Source organism: Numida meleagris, chromosome 3, assembly GCF_002078875.1.
Source record: "Numida meleagris isolate 19003 breed g44 Domestic line chromosome 3, NumMel1.0, whole genome shotgun sequence".
NCBI classification, from domain to species: Eukaryota; Metazoa; Chordata; class Aves; order Galliformes; family Numididae; genus Numida; species Numida meleagris.
This window is the reverse complement of record NC_034411.1, coordinates 107,909,039-107,929,604: the sequence shown is the minus strand read 5'-3', so window position 1 is coordinate 107,929,604 and position 20,566 is coordinate 107,909,039. Positions and strand designations below refer to the sequence as shown.

The 20,566-nt window shown below is 42.4% G+C and overlaps 1 protein-coding gene across 3 annotated transcripts in view; it reads left to right on the top strand.

Moving 5' to 3' along the window:
- The window catches only part of PINX1 (PIN2/TERF1 interacting telomerase inhibitor 1), a 63,391-nt gene that overhangs the window by 9,614 nt on the left and 33,211 nt on the right, over positions 1-20,566 (top strand). For all 3 annotated transcript variants that reach the window (XM_021390054.1, XM_021390053.1, XM_021390052.1), the window contains exons 5-6: positions 1,986-2,078; positions 4,738-4,814. In XM_021390054.1, the coding sequence (XP_021245729.1) occupies positions 1,986-2,078; positions 4,738-4,814 (170 nt within the window). The remainder of the gene's footprint in view (positions 1-1,985; positions 2,079-4,737; positions 4,815-20,566) is intronic.

Sequence of the window (20,566 nt, the reverse complement as noted above, 5' to 3'; positions counted from 1 at the left end):
TGCAGACTGCAGACTTGGTTTTTTTTTGGTAATTGTTTAAGCTGGCAAAACCCATCCAGATAACTCTACCCGCAGCTGTGCTTGAGGATCAAATGTTACATTGCTGGCCATCATCCAGTTTCAAATTGCATTAAAAGTCAGCTGAAAACCTTCATTGTTCTTAAACAACTGGTGTAGTTGCCAGAGCTGGATTGCAATTAGAGACTGGGAGGGAAGGGCCCTTTGGTGGTTAGTATGCCAACATTCAAATACCCTTTATCTACATAGTTTCAAATTTCTTCTATTTCTAACCGAGCACCTAGTGAGGAAGGAGTTCTTAACCCAGGAATTACTCAGTGATGATGACTGAGTCCCTTTCCCATCTGTAAAGTGGAGTAAGCACACTGGCCATGTCCAGCATGTGCTCTAGAATATTCATCTCTATCAGATTTGCTCTGGAAATACCACGACTTTATTACTGTGACTGAATTGCTTTAAAAAGCACACAAGGAGACCCAGGGATGTACCTATTCCTCAGCACGTTTCTAAGCTCGGTAGTGAAATTCCTTCTGGAAGGCACCAGGTGGTGCTGCTGCCCCTTCTGCTGTTAAGAATGAAGTGCTGGAGGAAGCTCCAGTGGAAATCCTCGGGTGTGTAACGTTCCCTTTAGCACAAGTGAATCAGAGAGCAGACTCAAAATGCCTTATCTATGGTCAGGATATCTTAATTGTCATACTTACTCTCCCCATAGAGCCTTTTATTGAAGATTTTCAACTTGACTGCAAATTCTGTCTAAAGCTGAATTTTCTAGTCTTTCCTTCTCTCGTTAAGGTTTATGTGTAAATTCAAGAATAGATCTGAGGCTGCTTTCTGGTAGTAAACCCTCCCTCTGCAAGCTGTGGATTTCATTTTTAGGTCAATGACTCTATCATCAGGTGGCATTACTTTGCAAACCATGACATGCTGGAATTCCAGTGTCAGAAAACCTTGGGCTGCAGAGCTTTTAAGGGTGGGATGGTATGAAAACAGTGAGTCAACATGACCCTCGGGGTATGGGTTGATTTCTTTACCCATCCCAGTTGCCTCTGGCAGGAAAAAAAACAACCTCACCTTGAGTAGCCTTTTCTAGAGTGGTGGAGCACAGAATCCTGCAGTGCCTGTTACCCTTCAGGACAGCACCAGTAAAGTGGTTGTTACAGGATTGCAGGTTACCTCCTCCCGAGGTAATTCTGTAAATTAACAGGCTCTGTGGATACAAAGAGTGTGTCTGTAGCAGCAGAGCAACCTCCCAGGGCACAGAAACTTTGTGCTGTTAAATAGTTAGTCTAATTCTTCACATGCTTTTGACCTGTGCAAGCCAACTCTCTATCTTAAACAACCCCTAATGAATTTGGAACTGACCCCAGAGATCATTCCCAGCGGGCAGTTTAGATGCAGCCCCTCTTCTGAAAGCTAGCAGAATTAAGTAATACACATGTGGCAGCTCTTGCTGGCCTTGGGGATGAAAAAGGTCTGCCACTGTTTAATTTCCTTACATGGAGGTATTGGATAGGGCACATTAAGTAGTGTTAGAATTGAAAAGCCTGTCTGGTATTATTTTTCTTTGTGTGTGTGTGTCCATTTTTGTCCACTCAGATTCAGTATTTTATTTTTTTTTTCAGTTTCTTAGAGCTTTCTCAGACGCCAGGACTGGAAATATTTTGTAACAAACATCACAATTGACCCTGACCTATTAGTCTCTTCTTACCATGGAAATGGTGTTAAATTAGGCTTTGCCTTTGATCTGCAGTACCTGTGTCTGCTTATTCAAATTACACTAGATTGGAAATGGGAATGGAAGGGGCTGTGGCAAAAAATCATGCACTAACATGCCTTGGAGAAGGGTTACCGTGATTCCTTCAGTGATAAGTTGTTTTGAAAGAGAAAGTTAAATAGAGTGAAGTTTGAATTCAGTTGTTAATGTTTTTCTAATAGGGTTTGAGCCTGTATTTTTTTTTTCCTTTAAGAGTCCTCAGTGACTAATCAGAAGAAGACATTTAATCTTGAGGAAAAATCAAAATCCTCTAAGAAGCGTGTCCATTATATGAAGTTTGCAAAAGGTAAGAGGAAATGTTGTTTCGTAATCTGTAGCCAAGGTTAGTAAAATAGGTCCAAACGATCTGTTACTTTCTGTAGTCCATATACAACAAGTGGAAGGATGGTTTGGAAATACCCCTCACAGCAAACTGTTTTAAGGTATAGTACACTATTCCTCTTTCTTTTGGACAGTTCTAGATGGCTGTAGGGTGATACTGCTGAATAAATCAGTTCCTATCTGTAGGAACCATCAGCTGACTAAGGAACAATGAATATTCTCAGCTGTGTTTATGGGAAGAGGGCTGGACAGAGAGGCAGAGGTGGTGGCCAAGCAACTGCGTTATCTGTGCTGCACTATCCTCTGCAATCTCCAATAACCCTCGCTAAGAGATCATGTGGATAGGATCAGTGATCAGATTAAACCTGGACGCAGGAAGAGGAAAGCCCTCTTAGATCTATTATATACTTTATTGGGTAAATTAGGACAGCGATTGGAGGCCAGAAAATCTTGTATCAGAAGCTTGTGGGGCTTGGTAACTTCTTTCTGAGTTAGAGTGATGACATGATTTCAGCCAAACTTGTCTTCTGCTCTTGGCCACTGTCCAATCACTTGCTGTAGTTCTCTGTTGGTAGTGTTCCCCTTTCACACACCCACGTGTATAGATGTGGTTCAGTATATGGCGAGGCTCAGTTTCCACTGATGGCTAATGTATTAAACTTAAAGCTCTGTATAATGTTTTTTTGTTAACAAATGCCTCTGCTAAAACAGGTAATTGACTTCTGAATGGAGGCCAAAGTCTGATATTGGGGATTTGTTTTTGCGATGAAAGAATTCAGCCTGGAAGTCAAGTGTTCTAACTTGACCCTGCCACTTTATGACATTAAACAATTAAAGTAGTTCAGGTCTTCAAGTACGGAGACCATGGCCTGCTTGAGGTAGTTGCAAAGAGGATTTATTTTGATTTGGATTTAACCTTTTGCTAAATATAGAAGAAAAAAGAAGAGTCTTCAGAGCCTGTAAAACACAAGGCTTTTATATTAACAATAGCCCTTATTTGTTTGGCTGCAGTGCTTAAATAAGGTAGGCCTCTGTTTGACTGTACTCTCTGTGGTCTAAAACAGGGAAATTCCTCCTTTTCAGGGAAAGAGGAGAAGTTATTTGAAAAAGGCTAATGTTGTGGAGGCCCTTGTTGTTAGAGTCCGATCCTGCTTCCTTTCAGACTAAACAAGACGAGTTTACACAAAAGCAGGAGAAGGGAGCAGCAACCATCAAAAAGCTTCTGGTGCTGGTCTGTAGCCTTGCTGCTGGAGGAACACAGGCACTGCTCATAGCCCTAACTGTCGCACTTGAATCTGGGAAATCTACGTTAATATGAGATTAAGAGAGTAATTTCAAGTGCTTTTCTAGTAGTTGGTCCACTGTGATGCTGCAAAAGATGTGGACAGTCAGCTAAGTAGGGATTTTGTTACAGAAAGCAAGAAGAAGGGCCGACACATTCCTGGTGCCCCTCCTCTCACTCAGTGCTTTCTTTCCATGCCTTTTTTGCCCCAAAATGTATGTCTGCTGTTCAAAGCCATGGTAAAGCTGGAAACAGGCACCAGGCTCATCTAGCTTGCTTGGGTAAGGACATCTGGAGGCTGCACGGTGGTCTCACATTACACAAAGTTGTGTAATGCTTTCTCCCCTGTGTCTGCTGACCCTCTATGGGCAGTTAAGGATCCTGGGAGAAGAAAACAAGTGGAATAGTCAAATTTTCTTTTGTTCGTTCCAAGTATTTAGTTTTGTTTTGAGGTTGCTGATTTTGGGATCTGACAATCAAGAGCAGAAAGGTAAGAGCCAAGCAGACTCCTGTCTGTTAGCCTGTCTTAAACTTTTTCTGACTTTTTTTTTTAATAACTAGTTTTTTGAAACAAGCAGTGGACAACTGAATACAAAGGTTTTTGCACTGTGGGATCAGCCAAATTTCTGCTGGCATCTCAGAAGATCATATCACACCCTTCTGATCCATGTCTGACACAACTGCTAGATGGGAATAATGGGAATACCGAAACTCAGAGAAATCTTTGCTTCACCGTTGAAATTATTTTAAGTTGGGATAACCCAGTGATTATTTTAAGTTGGGATAACCCAGTGAGTTGCAGAGATGGAGGATTTGCTTTTCAGAAGCATTGTCGTGAATCAAAGGAAAGTCACCGCTGAGTAAAGATGGGGTGTTTTTTCAGTCTATCTAGGAGGTGTAGTCCCTTACCTCAGACAGAGACAGGAAATTCTCTTTAGAGCCCCAAGATATGCAGTTTCACCTTCTACTTTCTTGTGTGCAGGAGAATACAACTCCCCTTCTCCGTTAGAGTAGAACAGGCTGCTTCCCTCATCTTGCTATGCCAATTACAGTGTCAGATGGGAGAAAAGAAGTTAGTGCTACATGTTTTCCTATAGACATTTGGTAGTGGGCTGTGGTTGTCTACTCACCAGCCTTTCCCCACCCACACGTACACATCCTGCAGTATGTGTGAGCCATGGGCAGCATTCTCTTAGTCTCTGTAGCATACCGCTCTTGATTTTTGCACCTCCAAAAGTAATTTCTCTAAGTATGTCTGTAGGTTACAGTTAATTATCAAAATGTGCTTATTGTCATCAGATGAGAAGATTGTGCTTTTTTTTTTCCCCCTTGCCACTTTCAGGTAAGGATCTCTCATTGCGCAGTGAGGATGATCTGTCCTGCATATTTGGGAAGCGGCAGAAGAGTATGAAGACACAGGTAAACAAGAGGCTTCACCTTTCTTTTGTTTCCTTGCTTAATTTTCAACAAAAGAATACGTAAATGTCTTCTGTTCATGAGATTACCACATGCTTATGTAAGTAGAGTCACTCTTGTTTCTTTGTGGCAGCTGCAGGTGAAGGGCTGTGCTCCGAACCGTTAGAAAATACGAATGTATGTAAGAAATATTTGTATGAATGACTGTGATGTAACTTCTTTACAATTAGTTAGGTTAAAATAATGAATATTTCTTACATTTCTTAGGCAGTATACATTGCAAAGCAGATAAACCTTTCCCTTCATCTCAAAGTCCCGTAAACGTCTGAAATAAAAATGGTCAGTCTCAGAAGCCTGCACATATTTTCACAAGAATTGGGAAAGGTTGAGCACCTGCAAAGCTTCACTCTCATCTTTGAACATTGACAGATACCTAATGAGAAGACTTCCCCAACTTTGTGTAATGAGATCAAGGTTTTTACTAGTATTGTTTTGTACTTATGTATGAGTATTTTGCACTTGCAGAGAATAGGCCTGCTGGATCAGTATATGAAAAACAGGCTTGCACTGGGACGCTACTGATGTATCCAGAAGTGTTCTTTGGAAAAGATAACATCTGAAAAAGCACAGATGAATATGCCGTGAGGATTGCACTGTTGATTCAGAGGTCTCTGAAGTCTCTTGCATCTAGAGGGAAAGATGGGACCTGAAAAATTTGAGTGGAAGTTTCTGAAATACCCCCTTGCTCGTTCTGCGGTACTCTTGAAAATTGTTCTGTTACTTCACTGTTAGCCACTGTGAAATTTGGAAAGGGAGGAATAAGGGCGAATGCACTGAGAGATCTTGGGTGGTAGCAAAACTGGTAAGATGTTTGCAGTTGTGTAAACGATAGGTGGAATGAATCATAGAATCATGAAGGTTGGAAAAGACTACTAAAATAACCTGGTCCAACTGTCAACACGTCAATGACAAGGGGACATAGGAAGAACAAAGTGTGACTCTTCACTGGAAAGACCTCCTAGTGTAAAATACAAAATACTTCCGTGGGTGTCTTGGGTTAAGCAATTTGAAGGATTGCTTCTGTCCCATGAAGGATAGAAGCATCCAGCAGGATGCTGCTATCCCATGAAGTTCTACAATTTCACGGAGCGTGCTGTAGGTTTTAAGCTAACGGTAGGGCAGCTAATTAAGCAAGGAGGGAAGAAGAGACAAATCAAAGAATAGGCAAATCAAGAATTGTGCTGCCTTGTTGGCCACTGTGAATAATAATACAAACCTTTATTACAAGTGATGTGGTTTGACTTGATAGGTAAGAGCTTGGGAAGAGGCCTTCAGCTGCGACAGAACCAATCATAACTTATTGTTGTCTTGATACAAGCATTTGGGAACTTTAAGTTCATGAGAGCTGTTGGAGGTCTCAAATGCTGTAAGTACACGTGCACCATCAGAACCCTCTCAATTAACACTGCTGGTGATATGCCTTAGCCCCACTGCAGTAAAATCACAATGAAACTAGTGTCAGGACGAGGGGGAATGGCTTCAAGTTGCACTAGGGGAGATTTAGGCTGGACATTAGGAAACACTACTTTTCTGAAAGAGTGGTCAGGTGCTGGAACGGGCTGCCCAGGGAGGTGGTGGAGTCACCGTCCCTGGAGGTGTTCAAGAAACATTTAGATATAGCATTGAGAGCCATGGTTTAGTGGGGTTATTGGTGGTAGGTGGATGGTTGGACTGGATGATCTTGTAGGTCTTTTCCAACCTAGCTAATTCTAATTCTATGATTCTATGAAACGAGAAGAACAGGGTTTTAGTGCAAATCAGTGCAAGAAGAGAGTTGCTATGGCTAAGGCAGGCAGTAGCCACGAATATATTTTTCCAAATAGTTTGTTTTCTCTTCATGCTCCACATCTTTTTCTTGTTGTTGAGCGTATGTGTTTGTGGCAGCTTATGAGGGGCATACAAGTTGGTGCTAATTCCTTGACCAGTAATACCAGCAGTAGGTGATGGCTGCTGTTGTGCACATTTCCTTTTTAACCTCGCTGAACACTAAGCTAATGTTGCAGGGTTCTGGCAAAAAGTCTCAGGCTGTTCCCTGTTCAGTGGCCAGATTTCCACATGCAAATGTAGGCAGGAGGTAACATGATTTGAGGCTGCATTGTTGTCTTCTGGCTACCGTCTGCTGCTAAGCAGCCACAGGGAGAGCACAATTGCTTTTTTCTTTTTTTTTTTTTTTTTTTTTTTTTTTCCCTTCATGGGTCAGAGATCTGTGGAGTTTGTACAGAACAAAAACGCGTTGCTCAGGCCCTCTAGCTCTGAGCAATTCCATTTTCTTGCACCCGTGAACTCTCTCTGCTCTTTCCATCACATTCTAGAGCCTGGTCCTTAAGGTGGCAGAAATGGAACTGCCCCATGAGGATTTGCAGTGCTGGTCTCTCTGTTTGTTTGCGTTCTGTTCTTGAATTCCCCAGACTCTGGGCATTGCCCAAACGTGGCAGAGGGAGCACTAAAGGAGCAGGAAAGTGCTGTCATTCTCTTGGAAGCAAGTTGTTCCTATCTGTTCCTGTCCAGAGATAACGTAGGAAGAGTTCTGGTGTCTGTCAGAGCCCTGAGGTGTGCCTTCAGGCTGTGGTAGGTTGTGATTCCCTATAATTGCAGCCCCTGTGACAGCTGGTAACAGCTGTACGCTGCTGTCCTTGTTCAAAGTTTATGAGGACAACTTCCATACTTCATAGGTGCTGGAACTGCTACTGTCAGTAAATCCAATTTCATGTTCCATGCTGTATCTGCAACTGAGATGATGTATAAAGATTGGTCCTGTAGCATGAAATCCTACCTTAAGACTTTTTCTGAGGTATTTAGGTTCTTTTTTTTCTTGTCCCCAGAGATCTGGTTAGAGAAACATTCAGTCCAAATCAAATTTGGACTGGGTGATCTGTCCTCAGCTCTCAGTTGCTGACTTTTTGACAAAGGTATGGTTCTGTTTCCCAAATTCCTAGTTGTTTCACACCAAGATCAAGACTGTCTTGGATATAATTTCATGGAAGCACGCAGGAATTGATTTTCGTAGAGGCACAGAACAACAGAAACTGGGGGAGAGCTCTGTGGCAGTCTCTAGTTCAGTTGTAGGGTCAACTGTAGCAAGTTCCTTCAGACTTTGTCAGGCTGGGTTTCGACCATCTATCTCCCTTAAAGCCTCCAATTTAAGCCTCTGACAAAATTCCATGAATGGATAAAACGCGTCACTGATAGAGTGGGAGGTGAGAACATCTTGGAGTAACAAAATCCTTGTGCTATGAACAGGCTCAGCTGGGTGAGCATTTGCTATTCCCTAGGCATCAGGGACACTGAAGTTTACAGAGGTTTAAGGTTATATGCCATTGTCTGATAGCATTATGGCCAAGTTTTTCATTTGTGAGTTGCAGAGCTTCTCTTGCTCCTGTGAGATGTTATACCTTCTGCCTTTGAGCTTTTTGATGTCCAGCAGTGGCTTATAGTGCTGTAGGTCCTAGCAGTGGTGTTACATTCATAAGCTTCAGCACTGTGGTCCAGTGCTGCATTGTTGGTTGGTATTATACCAAGCTGTTGCTTAAAAATTAGGAGAAGGAGGGGAAAAATAAGTGATAGCCAGTAAAATCCATCTGTGCTTACAATCAAGTGGAAACCAGTGGAAGGACACATGGCTAAGTGACACGGTGAGAACCCTGACCCTGCAAAATAATCCTGGCTTCTCTGAAGTGCTACTCAAAAACATGTCCCCTCTGAACTGCTGGCGTCTCAGCGAATCAGGTATGGCTGAGAGATGTTGTCTCATTTAGTCATATTCAGTCTTTGCTGTACGCTCGTTAGCAGTCATTTTATGATCTTGACACGTGAGTCTTTGGCGGGAGTCTCTTTTTGCTAGTTTGGTCAGTGATGTCCTGATTGGAAAGCGGATTTCGGGCTCACTTCTTAGCTGTCTTAGTAGCCAGTGACTGATCTGGCTCATGGATCTTTACTCTTGTGTCACACTGACACCGCTGCAGCAAGTGAGGATGTTGAAATTCGGATTATCTGTGTTATCAAACTGAAGGGAAATTGGCTGGAGGACAGTAAAGATTGCAAAAGAGTGGTATTGCAAAGGATATGGAAGGAAATTCTATTTGCCCCCAAGGGTTGAAAGGAGTTTCTCTAGAAGTAATAAAACCAAGGTACTAGTTAAAGCTGTTGTTTGGATGGCATTGGGATATGGGTTACTATGTGCACTTACAACCTTTAATTCTCCTGAATGTTATAGACAAAGACACTTTATAAAAATGTTGATAAATCATGTGTCCAACTAAAACTTCCTTAATAAACTACACAGGGACTTTTTTTTTAATTATAAAAAAAAAATGGGGAGAAGAAGACAATGGCTGGGCTTCAGAGTGGAATTAAATTGGAAACGTCTGTAGTTTTTCCCAGGGAGTGCAAGTGATCGAAAATATTGAATTGTAATTATGATGCTCTCTGGAGACGTGCAGTGGGGACCTGTTTTGCAGGGTAAGATCTGCCAGATTTCTTTTTTTTTTTTTCTTTTGCCCCCACTTTCCCTCTGATTTTCTCGCTTGCTTAGGTACACTGGGAGCTGGTGAGACAGAAAAACAAATTCCATTAGTTCCTATCTGGTTGAACTTCCTCGAACCCCCACTATTTTTTTTGCTTCTCAGAATTTCCTTCCTCCATCCAGCTGTGTTTCCTGATGAAGCCTTATCACTGGAGAAAATACTCCTGAGTGAGACTGAGGATTTGGGAATGAGTTACAGACAGTCCCAGCTTGGTTGCTGAACAACATAATTCTGGCACTGATTTCGCTCTGGGGGCCAGGGGACCAGTTGTGATTTGCTGGCGCATTTGTAATAACTCCATTTGAGATGCATACAAAACTGAATGTTTTGCATCCATCTCACTTCCATGTCTCAGGCCATTCGATGAGTAATCTGCTTCCTCCGAATTTTTGTAACTGGAGTGTAAACCTGCGTAAGTTCCCTCTAACTACCTCATCCGAGGAACCCTGAAAGTCTCGGGTTCGTGGTGATCTCTTCCGTGTTAGTCATTAGAAATGTAACTATCTGCCCTTGTTGCTTTTTCACTTGTTTTTTTTTTTTGTTTTTTTTTGTTTTTTTTACATCAGGAAATTATCTTCTGACACATTTTGCAGAACTTCCTCAACTGACTTACGTTTCCCAGCACTTATCACAAAACCTTGTTGGCTAATCTTAAGGGACATAACTGAAAATCCATTAAAGTCTGGCCCTGTCACTGGCCCGCTGAAGCTATGGGTGAATTGATGCAATTCCCTACAGCTGAAATTTCTACAAAATACCAGTTATGGTGCCCATGTAGGTGGGGTTTGACAGCTGTGACTTTTAGGCATGTGACAACTTCAGTTTCTTGGGCTTTCTTACCTGTGACAAAAGGTTCTGTTTCGTGCTTCCAGGGAACAAAAGCCTGCAGGAGAGAAAAATTAGTTAAAAATTAACTTGAACTTTTTGCTGTTTTGCTTTGGAGACCGCAGCTAGCGTGAGATATTTGGAACTGAGAAGCAGAACAGAAAGAGGACATCAAAAAGCTGGAGAGAGTCCAAAAGGTTTTAGTAAAATGGGTGACGGGGTTAGAGGGCAAGTCCTAGAAGGAGAGAGTGGAGGAACTGGATTCGTTCATCTTAGAAAAGAGGCAGAAAAAGGTGACCTCTCTGCCTATAAATATCTGAGGGTCAGGGGGAGGGAGGAACAGAGGACGGGAAGGGATAGTAATCAGGGTAGGCAAAAGCCAAGAATGGTGATGGGGGTGAGAACCTGCAATTAGAAAAAGGAAGACACAACCTTACTCTTGAGCAAGCTTCCTCACAGTGATGTCAGCAGGGCAGTGGAAAAGTCCCCTAAGGGAAATCCCAGCTCCGTAGTAAGTGATGCCAAGAAAAAAGATGAATTTAACGCTTTTAGACCCGTTGACATGGGGAAAGATGTTAGTAAAGCATCTCCCAACAAGTGACTCTTTTGTGCAGCTCCGGTAATGAAGCTTGGTTTCCTGTAGTTGTGCCATGCTTGGATTCTGCGGCCTAAAGGAGATGAGCTCATGCTGAAATCCCTCTCCATGTGCACGCTGATCTGTTGGCCTTCTCTGCCCAGCTGCCTGTTTGCCTGAAATATTTTAGTGCTGTAATATCTTTGAAATCTCTAAGCTTCTGTTAGGTTGGATTAAAATGTTGCTTGAGAGACAGAAGCGCATGATGTACACAAATATCGGGGCAGAGAGACTGTGGAAAATTTCATTCCTTAAGAAACAACAGTAAAAATGTAATTGCTGTCATTTGGTTCTGGAGGAAGATGATAGGAAAATACTGAAATTGTCTTTCATGTCTTTCCTTCTCTTTTTTTTTTAATTACCCAATTAGTGTCAGGAATAATAATATCATTTTAGAGGCACTGAGCATCTCGTGCCCTTGGTGGTATTATTACGAGGCTACGGGGTTTGCCGCATATGGGATTCAACTGGAAGTGCACGGTTCTTGTTCCTGTATGTGGCTTTGCCATTTAGCCATAGATGTAATATGTTTCGTCCAGAATCGAGGGAAAGGAACAGAGAGGTAGCAAAAGATGGGGTTTAGCCCCACACAACTTTATTGGTGGAAGATCTGGGTGTCTTCTCCGGGCTCCCTTGGTAGTGCTGAGACACAGGTGCCGAAGCATTCACTTGTTCCAAAGATGGTAATTATATATGAACCCAAACAATTCCTAGAGATATTCACCTCTTTCTTTACTGGTCTAAAAGACATGTAATAATGAGGTGCATCCTGTTTATCCCAAAATTTGTATTCTCAGTGTATCCTGTGGAAAAGCTGACTGTGTTCTTCTGAGTATGGTTACTGCTCAACGCTCTTAATCTGTCCAGTTCTTGTCAAGAGTACGATGTATTCTTTCACTGTTGGTTCGTGGGACAAAGCTAACGATAGAGTGGCAGAGTCTGCACAACCCAATGGTGCATTTACAGATTTCAAATCCCCAGTAGCCTGCTTCTGATTAGGAGAAGGTTGCAAGCTCCTAGCTCAGTGCTGACTGTGAGCAAGCCTTGCTGGTCCTGCAAAGTTTCATGACATAGGAAATGGTAAGTGCCAGCTTGCAGTAGCTTTGTTTTCTTGCCTTCAGTAGGGGCCTTTGCTGTGTTCTGCAGCAAAAATGTTTGGGAATACCATTAGATTTGTGTGTTCACCTGTTTCTTGTTTTCTATTGTTGCTGTTTCTGACTGTTTGAATGAAATGTAAAAAGCCCTTGCTAATGGTAATTTTAATACTACTCTAGTACTTCAGTTGCTTCTTTGGTCTTCCAGTTTTGCTCTACTGCATGCCATGGACTCTTAACAGCTAGAGGTGACAATTTCCCTTAAAAACAAAAGGAAAAAAAATGCAGCAAAAAAACCCCAACAAAACATTCTGCAAGTAGTAAGCAGTGCATAGTCTTCGACCGTGCTTGAAACACAGCCTGTACAGATTAGAAACTCACAAGAGCAGCATGACCATACAGCTGAAGGGCTAAATGCAAGTGGTGCAGATGGAGCAAATCATCTAGCAACAAACAGTAGCATGAAGTGATACTAAGGGACATGGGTTAGTGGGGAAATGTTGGTGATAGATGGATGGTTGGACTGGGTGCTCTTGGAGATCTTTTCCAGCCTTGGTGATTCTGTGATTCTAAGTGGGTCTAAAGCGTCATTCTGAGTTGGTCACTTGTAACACTGTATATAGCAAGTCAGAATAAGGTTGAATTAAGCTCAAGGTGTTAATGTGGGCCATGCTGTTAATGCTCCTCCATACAGACAAGATTGCTCCAAGAGAGCTGGTAAAAATGTCCTTACCCTGCATGGTGTCCTAGTGGCATTTTTGATAAAAGCAGGAGAAGCAAAATATTGATGCTTTGTTGCCTCTTCTATAAACACCTTGTTAATCAACCAAGGATAAATTAGTGCTGTTTAGATATCAGCAGAGAGAGGGAGAGGAAAGAGACATCTCCCAATCTGGAAGACATGGTGCTTTTTCTTCTTTTCTTCTCTCTTCGTTGGAGAAGAGCCTTGCTTCTAGCATTAGTTCCTTGGGGGGGTTGTTAGGAACCGAAACAAAACTGGGGGAGGCTCTTTTGATTTATCTTCTCTCCTTCCCTTTTGGTCACTTCGATAGGCATAAACAGCCGAGTTGGCTTTAATGTGTTACCATTAGAGACCACGCATTAGCTGGAATAAACCATCATGCCTCACAGTGAAAAATATCCCTTGATTGGCTAATTAATCAGTCAAAGGGGAATGACATGGCCCTCGGCTTGAGGGACTCTGCTGCACAGGTAAACAGGTCATTGATAAATGGTTTACCCGCAAATTCATATATCAAGAAAACTTAGTCATTTTTTAACTACACTTTGTGTGAAAGCTGCACTGCATTTTTTGGAGGTGTATTTTTGCTGCCCTTGCTTTTTGCATTGTGGGAGTTTTTAGGTTGTGAACGTTTTTTGTTGTTTTTTTTTTTAAGAAGAAAAGTCCATACAGACCTTTCTGTGAAAATTGTAGTTCTTCTGTTTTTGTGAATCACCTCCCCCCACCTCTTAAAAAAAAAAGAAAGAAAAAGAATAAAAGGAAGAAAACCCCTCAGTCCTAGAGTTTCCTCAGGCATTACATGGATGCAGCTCACATCCATAAGTGAGCCTGGGGAAATAAGTGGGGAAATGCATGGAGAAGCCTTTGCTGGTAGCAGACTTCATGTTGTCCGAACCAGTTTGGGCATCTGTATGCTGAGTTTAGCCATCTGTATGGAGTATAACACCTTATCCTGAAAAAAATGGTCCTTCAGAGGGTTTCTCCACTGAGAGTTGTGGGCTTGATGTTTTGTTTTTTTTTAAAGGGTGAGAGGGGAAAGGAAGAATCCAGCTCTACGCATGCATGGGGTGCATGAATAGAGTTGTATAAGGAACCAAGAAATGCTGTTAGAAAAGGGACAGCTGCTTAAGTGGCTGCCCAAAAGAAATCCTTATCGTGCTGTTGTGCTTTGCTTTGGATTTCTTGATTTGTTTGAATGTTTGTTTGGTTTTTGAACCAGTGTGTATACATACTTTGAGCAAGTAGCACACTAGTGCCTAAGAATATGGGCACAGGTACTGGAGAACGAAGTCAACTTTATTTCCATCGTGAGTAATCTCTTCCTTCCAAACAGCCCTTGTCGTGGGCCTGTGCTTTTATAGGATGACTTTGTTTTGTTTTTCCTTTTAAAAATAATTGTCCGATCAAAGAGTTTTCTTTAAAAAATAAAAATAAAAATTAAAAATTCCAGTGCAGTAGTTCAAAACAAGGAAAAGTACACTTTTTTGATCCTATCACAACAGGATTTGTGTATGGAAGTGTGATCTAAGCAGGTGGCTTCCTGTTGATTTGAAAGGCAGGTGGGCAAGTTCTTGACAGTGAGTTGATTTTGCAGGCTGCTACCTGCCCTCCTTTCCTTGATGTCCTGGTGCAAGAGTATGTTGTGTGCTCCTTCCTTCCACTGCTGTAGCGTAGAGCCAAGATGATGGGCCTTTGCACAGAGGAGCTTATTCCTGAGTGGGAGGAATAGGGATGTTGTTTGGGCTTGGTGTCCTAAGGGAGTAGTATGACTATGGGAATGATAGGAAAATAGCAGTGTGTATTCTCTCTTGGAAAGCAGGGAAAAATAATACTTTTCACTATCATCCAAGAAAGCGACCAGATCCTCTCAAATTGCATGCAGAAGGGATGGATTTGTATGGCATGGTCTTATTTTTGCTGACTTCGATTATAAATGGGTATCTAACCTCTCTACAGGGGTTTCTTCTGACTTTGGGTCACAAAACCTATTGCGGAGCTGCTAGTTGGTTCAGATGGGGTAACCAAACCAGAAGTTGGAGCAAAATAAATGATTCAACCTGAGAATGTATGTGAAATCAAGGATACATGCTCTTCCACTTCCAGTCCAATATTTTGAGTTCCCTGAGGAGTTGTTCTTCCTTTGTCTATAAGCATTGGCTTTTTTTTTTTGCTTTCCAATCACGAGAAGTATCTTCTCCTTCGGAGCAACTTTGAGAGTGGATGAGATACTCCCTCCTCTTTGACCTTATGTCAACTGCTTGATAGTTTTAAAATTTTGTCAATTTGGGCTTATGTGAGTTTTGTCAGAGTAGTAGGGCAAGCTGAAGAAGTCCCTTATCTGTGTTTTTTTCCCTACATCCTCACCTTGCAAGCTCTCACCAATTCCAGTGTTTTCCTTTGAATTGTTGTGCTGCTGCCATACGTAAAGGCAGATATGACCAGCTGACTAATATTGCTAATTGGATCATCTGCTAATGAATTCATGTATAGAAATTAATTAACCAATATAATGGAGAAGATGGTGCAGTGGGACAGTGGGTATCTTCCAGCTTCACTGTATCATTACCTTTAAAATGATGTCGGTGACCAGTATCTTGACAATGGCTTGCTGTATTTTTCCAAAATGCTCTTCAGGAAGAACCTAAGATTTGGTACTAAGAATGAATATTGTCCAGCTTTGAATACGAAGCCAAATTATTGCTGAGAGGAATCATAGAATGGTTTGGGTTGGAAGGGACCTTTAAGACCATCCAGTTCCAACCTCTTGCTGCAGGCAGGGACACCTCCCTCTAGACCAGGTTGCTCACAACCCCATCCAGCCTGGCCTGGAATGCCTCCAGGGAGGGGACATCCAGAGGAGAAGCAAGGAAGCAAGGGTCTAGCAGCTGAAGTAAGCTATGGAATAAGGATTGAGAGGAGCTCAAGCAAACCTGAGTTTTGCTCAGCTGGAAAGTGTCTGGGTACTGTGCTGTACAGATTCTGATGTTTTTGGGCACACAGCTGTGTCTGAACTCTTCCCTTACACTGGATTAAGTGATGTGACATCTGTCTGTTGTATGTGGTTTGTTCTTCCTGTCTGTGGGGGAAATTGGTTGTACATTCAAGCGTTTTGATTTGGCAGACTCTAAGTAATATGAACCCGGTGGGTATTAGTGAAGACAAGCTTAAGTGTGCTCTGTCTTTGGAGCAGAAAATGGTGCTGGTTATGGTAATTAATTCCTGTGGAATTTTGTTGCACAGTCTGCGAGGGACCTCCAGAAAGTTCAGCATAGATGAGCTTTAACCTGCTGGTAGAAAATCCTTGTGTGTAGGATCAGGGCTCATGAAGGCTGTTTTGGTGAGCATCTCTCACTTACCTCAGCTAAAGGTAAGCATGATACTTTGTTGGATGTCCCTTACACTGAGCCTAGAGCTCCTATGTAATGGACAAGGCCAGATATGATTGGACCGCACAGATGGTAGAGAGCCCAGTGCATGGGAAGTACATCTGTCTCTGAGAATCTGGTAATTGAGTTTTCTTATTATTTCTGTTTTGCTCTCTTCTTAAATAATCTCTTTTTTCACCATGATCTGATTTCCTTCAAGTCCTGGAACGTGGTGACAGCAAAATCTAACTCAGGCGACTGGATCCTATGTCACCTGTGTGAAGGGAAGATCAAAAATCTTGTCTGCCCTAAAATCCTATTTTCCAGAATACTGAAGAATTTAAATGTCACTTAGTTCTTCAGTAGTTGAAAGAAAATTATTTATTCTCAGTAGTTTTTGCAAAGAAATTTCTGTAAGCTAGGGAGAAGAAAGCTCCTCTAGCACAGTGACTTAGAGGCTAATGCTAATTAGGAAATGCTTTCCAGTTCACAGAAAATAAGATCATATTCTTTGGGAAAAAAATATAAAAGTTTATTTTCACTTAAAATGGCCAACTTTTGTATTTTACAGTGAATATTTTCAGGTAGAAATAGGAGTTACTACGAACACTTTTTATGCTCAGATGTTCCTTGCAGGTGCTGCTTTTTTTTTTTTTCTTGTTCATAGAACCACTCTAATGGAAGAAAAACACTAGATGTGCAAAAAGTCATCTAATTCTAGGAATGTGTTATTTCAGATAACCCTTTGTGTCTATATATTTGTTTGATGTCTCGCTAATCTGAATATAGAATCATAGAATCATTTAGCTTGGAAGAGGCCTTCAAGATGAAAATCCAACCATCAACCTGACCTACTGAGTCCCATCAGTAAACCATGGCCCTTGGTCCACACATCTCTTCAATACCTCCAAGGATGGGAACTCCTCCACGCCTCTGCACAACCCATTCCAATGCTTGACCACCCTCTCCATGAAGAAATTTTATCCTAATATCCAATCTAAACATCCCCTGGTGTAACTCCAGGCTGTTTCCTCACGTCTTATCACTTCTCACCTGAGAAAAGAAACCAACACCCTCCTCGCTGCAGCATTTCTTCTGGTAGTTGTAGAGAGCAATGAGGTCTCCCCTCAGCCTCCTTTTTCCAACTAAATAACCCCAGTGCCCTCAGTTGCTTCTCATCCGTCTTGTTTTCTGGTCCCTTCACCACCTTTGCTGCACATCTCTGCACACACACAAGCAACCCAACTTCCTTCTTGCAGGGAGTAACCTAGAACTGAACACAGCATTCAAGCTGTGGTCTCACTAGTGCCGTGTGCAATGATTCATGTATTTCTAGGAGAAAAAGGGGAGCAGTGTATGTAATTAAATGGGAGTTTCAGTTGCTCCTCCCCATCTACTCCTTTAACTCTTAATTATGTCAAAAAAGGCACCTTACTCTGTGCCAAACACATCCAAGGTAGATGGGACATTTCATCAATTTACCCATTTTTTAACAAAATATCTGTAAAGCCCTCTGGTCATAGTAGACATGGAATTTTTTTGCAACTACTAACTTACTGAAACTAGAAATTTGGCCTGAAAAGTGTGATTGAAAGCAGTGAAGGCAACTTCTTGAGTTCTGTTTTGATGCATAGCATACCAGGAGCTAGTAAGTCTGTATGCCACTTGCTGCTTGTCATGTTCAAGTGAAAGCTATTTCTTCCAGCAATCCTTAAATTATCTGAAGGCTTCAAATCTTTGTGACTCAGCTTGTCCCAGAATTGGGTCCTTGATCAGTAAACAACACGTGTAGTCCAGCGGGTTACAGAGCTTTCTAATTACCTTCCTTTTCTATGTTATCAGTCTGTGCAGTAATGGCATCGGTTCAAAATTCAGGTTGCTCCATGAAGACCACCATAATAGTCTGCTTATATAAACCCTGTGGTACTACTCAGCTTGAATCTGGGGCAATGATATAATGAAACACATGACCGTCAGGTTTTGCAGTTCTCAAGTTTGCTTCTGTCTAAAAATGTTTCTCCTGAACTGAAGAATGAATGTTCTGCGGGGAGCGATACAGCGTTGGTCGAAGTGACCTAATTTCAGCCACTTGCTATCTGTGACTGTGCTAGTGCTGGAAGCTTAGGCATTCATTTACATTTCGTCTTAAAAGCAGAGAGAACGCTCGGCCAAACCTCAAGGTGATGAGAGAAAATTGTGTAATCTTACACGTCAGCAGGCAACTGGAAAAGGAAGTTTTTTGTTGTGACTTGCACACTAACAAGTAAGAAGGCAAGTTGTCCCCGTTTTAACTTATGCCTTGCTAAGCCTTCTATTAATCTCTGTTTTTAAACTCCTCTCTCCCCGACCCTTGGCATTTTCATGCCGAGATGGATTTAAGCATGTGATTTGTCTATAGAGGACATCACCCCGCAGTGGATCCCAGGAATGTGACTCAGGTGAGGCACAGTGAGCTTGCAATCAGGGCTCTTTGCTTTGCTTCCACCCACATGCTGTGCAGCCTTGGGTCAAGTCCCTTCTCTGCATCCCTGTTGCACAATCCCTAAATCTAGGGGTGGTTCACGTATGCCATGTAGGTGGTATTAGTCTAATTCGTGTTAAGCATGCACTTCTTTCTGAAGTGCATTGGAATATTTGGATGATAAGTGAGAATGTTTAAGTGCAGAGCGTATCACGCAAGTTCATTTTCTGCTGGTGGCTATTTCTGGAGAACTAGTAGAGCGTTTTGAAGTGTACCGTAGGTGCTTGCCCATTTACCTTTTGAACTTTGCAGCCAGAGTGCCTAGGAAAGCTATGTTGTGGTTTTAGGGTTGAAATCGTTACTTAATTAAACTCTGAGAGATTCCTGAAGCGTGACTGTCTCCAGCTTTTCTGAAACCCCTGCAAAAGCAAGGCTGTTTACATAAAACCAGGATGGGAGGGAGAGGTGCTCCAGAGCGCCGCGTTATGTGCACATCTGAGGGCGAGGGTATGTAACCCTGCAGGCCTGTGAATCTTGGAAAGCTGGGGTCAAGCAAGAAGTGAAGAAGTATCTACCTGCAGGAGTGTTTGTATAAATGGTTGCTTCTGGTAAAGTGAAGTAGCAGCCCTTGTTTTGACAGCTAGTACTTAATGTATCACTTGGGCTGCTGATTTGCTGACATCCATTCATCACAGCAGACCTCCTCTGACCAGTGCTTACCAACCGAAGCACTGCTGAGGGTTTTTTTTTTTTTTTCTTTCTCCTTTTTAATAAGCCTAGTGTTTCTCAGTTACCAAATGGCAAAGGAATGCTGTGTGTAGCAACTGCGGTGGATCGCATCCAAAGGCACAAAATACGGCCTGTTCCTTTTTCCTCCTTTGTCGTAGGGAAATGGGTGTCTCCAAGAGACGCCCATCGCTATAGCCCTTGCTCTTCAGCAACAAAAGTCTGGCTGTTCTGATTTTTAACACTTGCTACTAGAAAACAGAGGTTTGTCACTCCTGGCAACTGACTTTACAAAAACACTGATAACAATAAAGGGCTTCGTGCCCAGTCCTGGTTTGTGCTTGCTTTCTGGGAATCTTCCAGTCTACTGGTGATGATGTCCCCTCTGCTTTAACTCACAGAGCAGTCCCTGGATGCAGAACTCACTGTGTGGTTTGTAGTGTCCCAGATGTCTTTTGTACCTCAAAAGCGTGGCACCTCCACGCACTTGGCAATATCTAGAACATACAGCACAGAGGCTTTGCAAGAGTGTTGCAGATATTGCTCAAATCAGTCTAGAATTACAGTTTATTTGATTTTGAAGCTTCATTCTTTCTTTTATGAGAACTGAATGCTCTTCACCCGAGATCAAAAGGGCTTAGGTAAATCTATGGGGCTGTAAGATCTCTAGGAACAGAAAGATCTTTCCTTCTGCAGAGTCAGCTGAAGAATTGCATACGTATATCTTAGCCATTCTAGTGCACAGCGTGGCTCTTCGGCTTAACTTGTCAGCGGGGTGGCTTTGCACTGGAGTGACTAATTTACAGGCAGATGTTCTCCTGTGCTGATTTTGCTGTATGGTGATGACAGTAACCTTCAGCACAGTGGTGTGCAGACAGCTGGATCTGCTGACATCCTCAGCTGCTGCGGCAGGGTTCACCAGGACTCACCTGCCAGAGCTGCTGGACAAGCACCGAGCCAGGCCACTGTGGGACAAAGCCTGGAAAAATACAGGTGAAATTCCTGAAGGAAAGAGAGTGGGAAGGATGGCTGAAGGGATGGGAACTGGCAGCGTTTTGAGGGAGCCTGCAAGGTTGGAAGCTTGGAAAATACATCCGGAGCTCATGTCAGGCAACAAAATGTTAGAACTCTGCCATAGCATCTCAGAAGTACTTTTTGTATTTAGAATAATTCTACCATCTAAAATCTGTCTACGTGGTTCTGAAGTCCTTGAAGGAAAACATGAGGTTGCTTTCAAGGGAGAGCTGTGGCGTTGAATACCACTTCAGGGTCCTGACACACAATCATCTTCAGGGTGTCGTTTGACAGGTACCCACTTAGCTTTC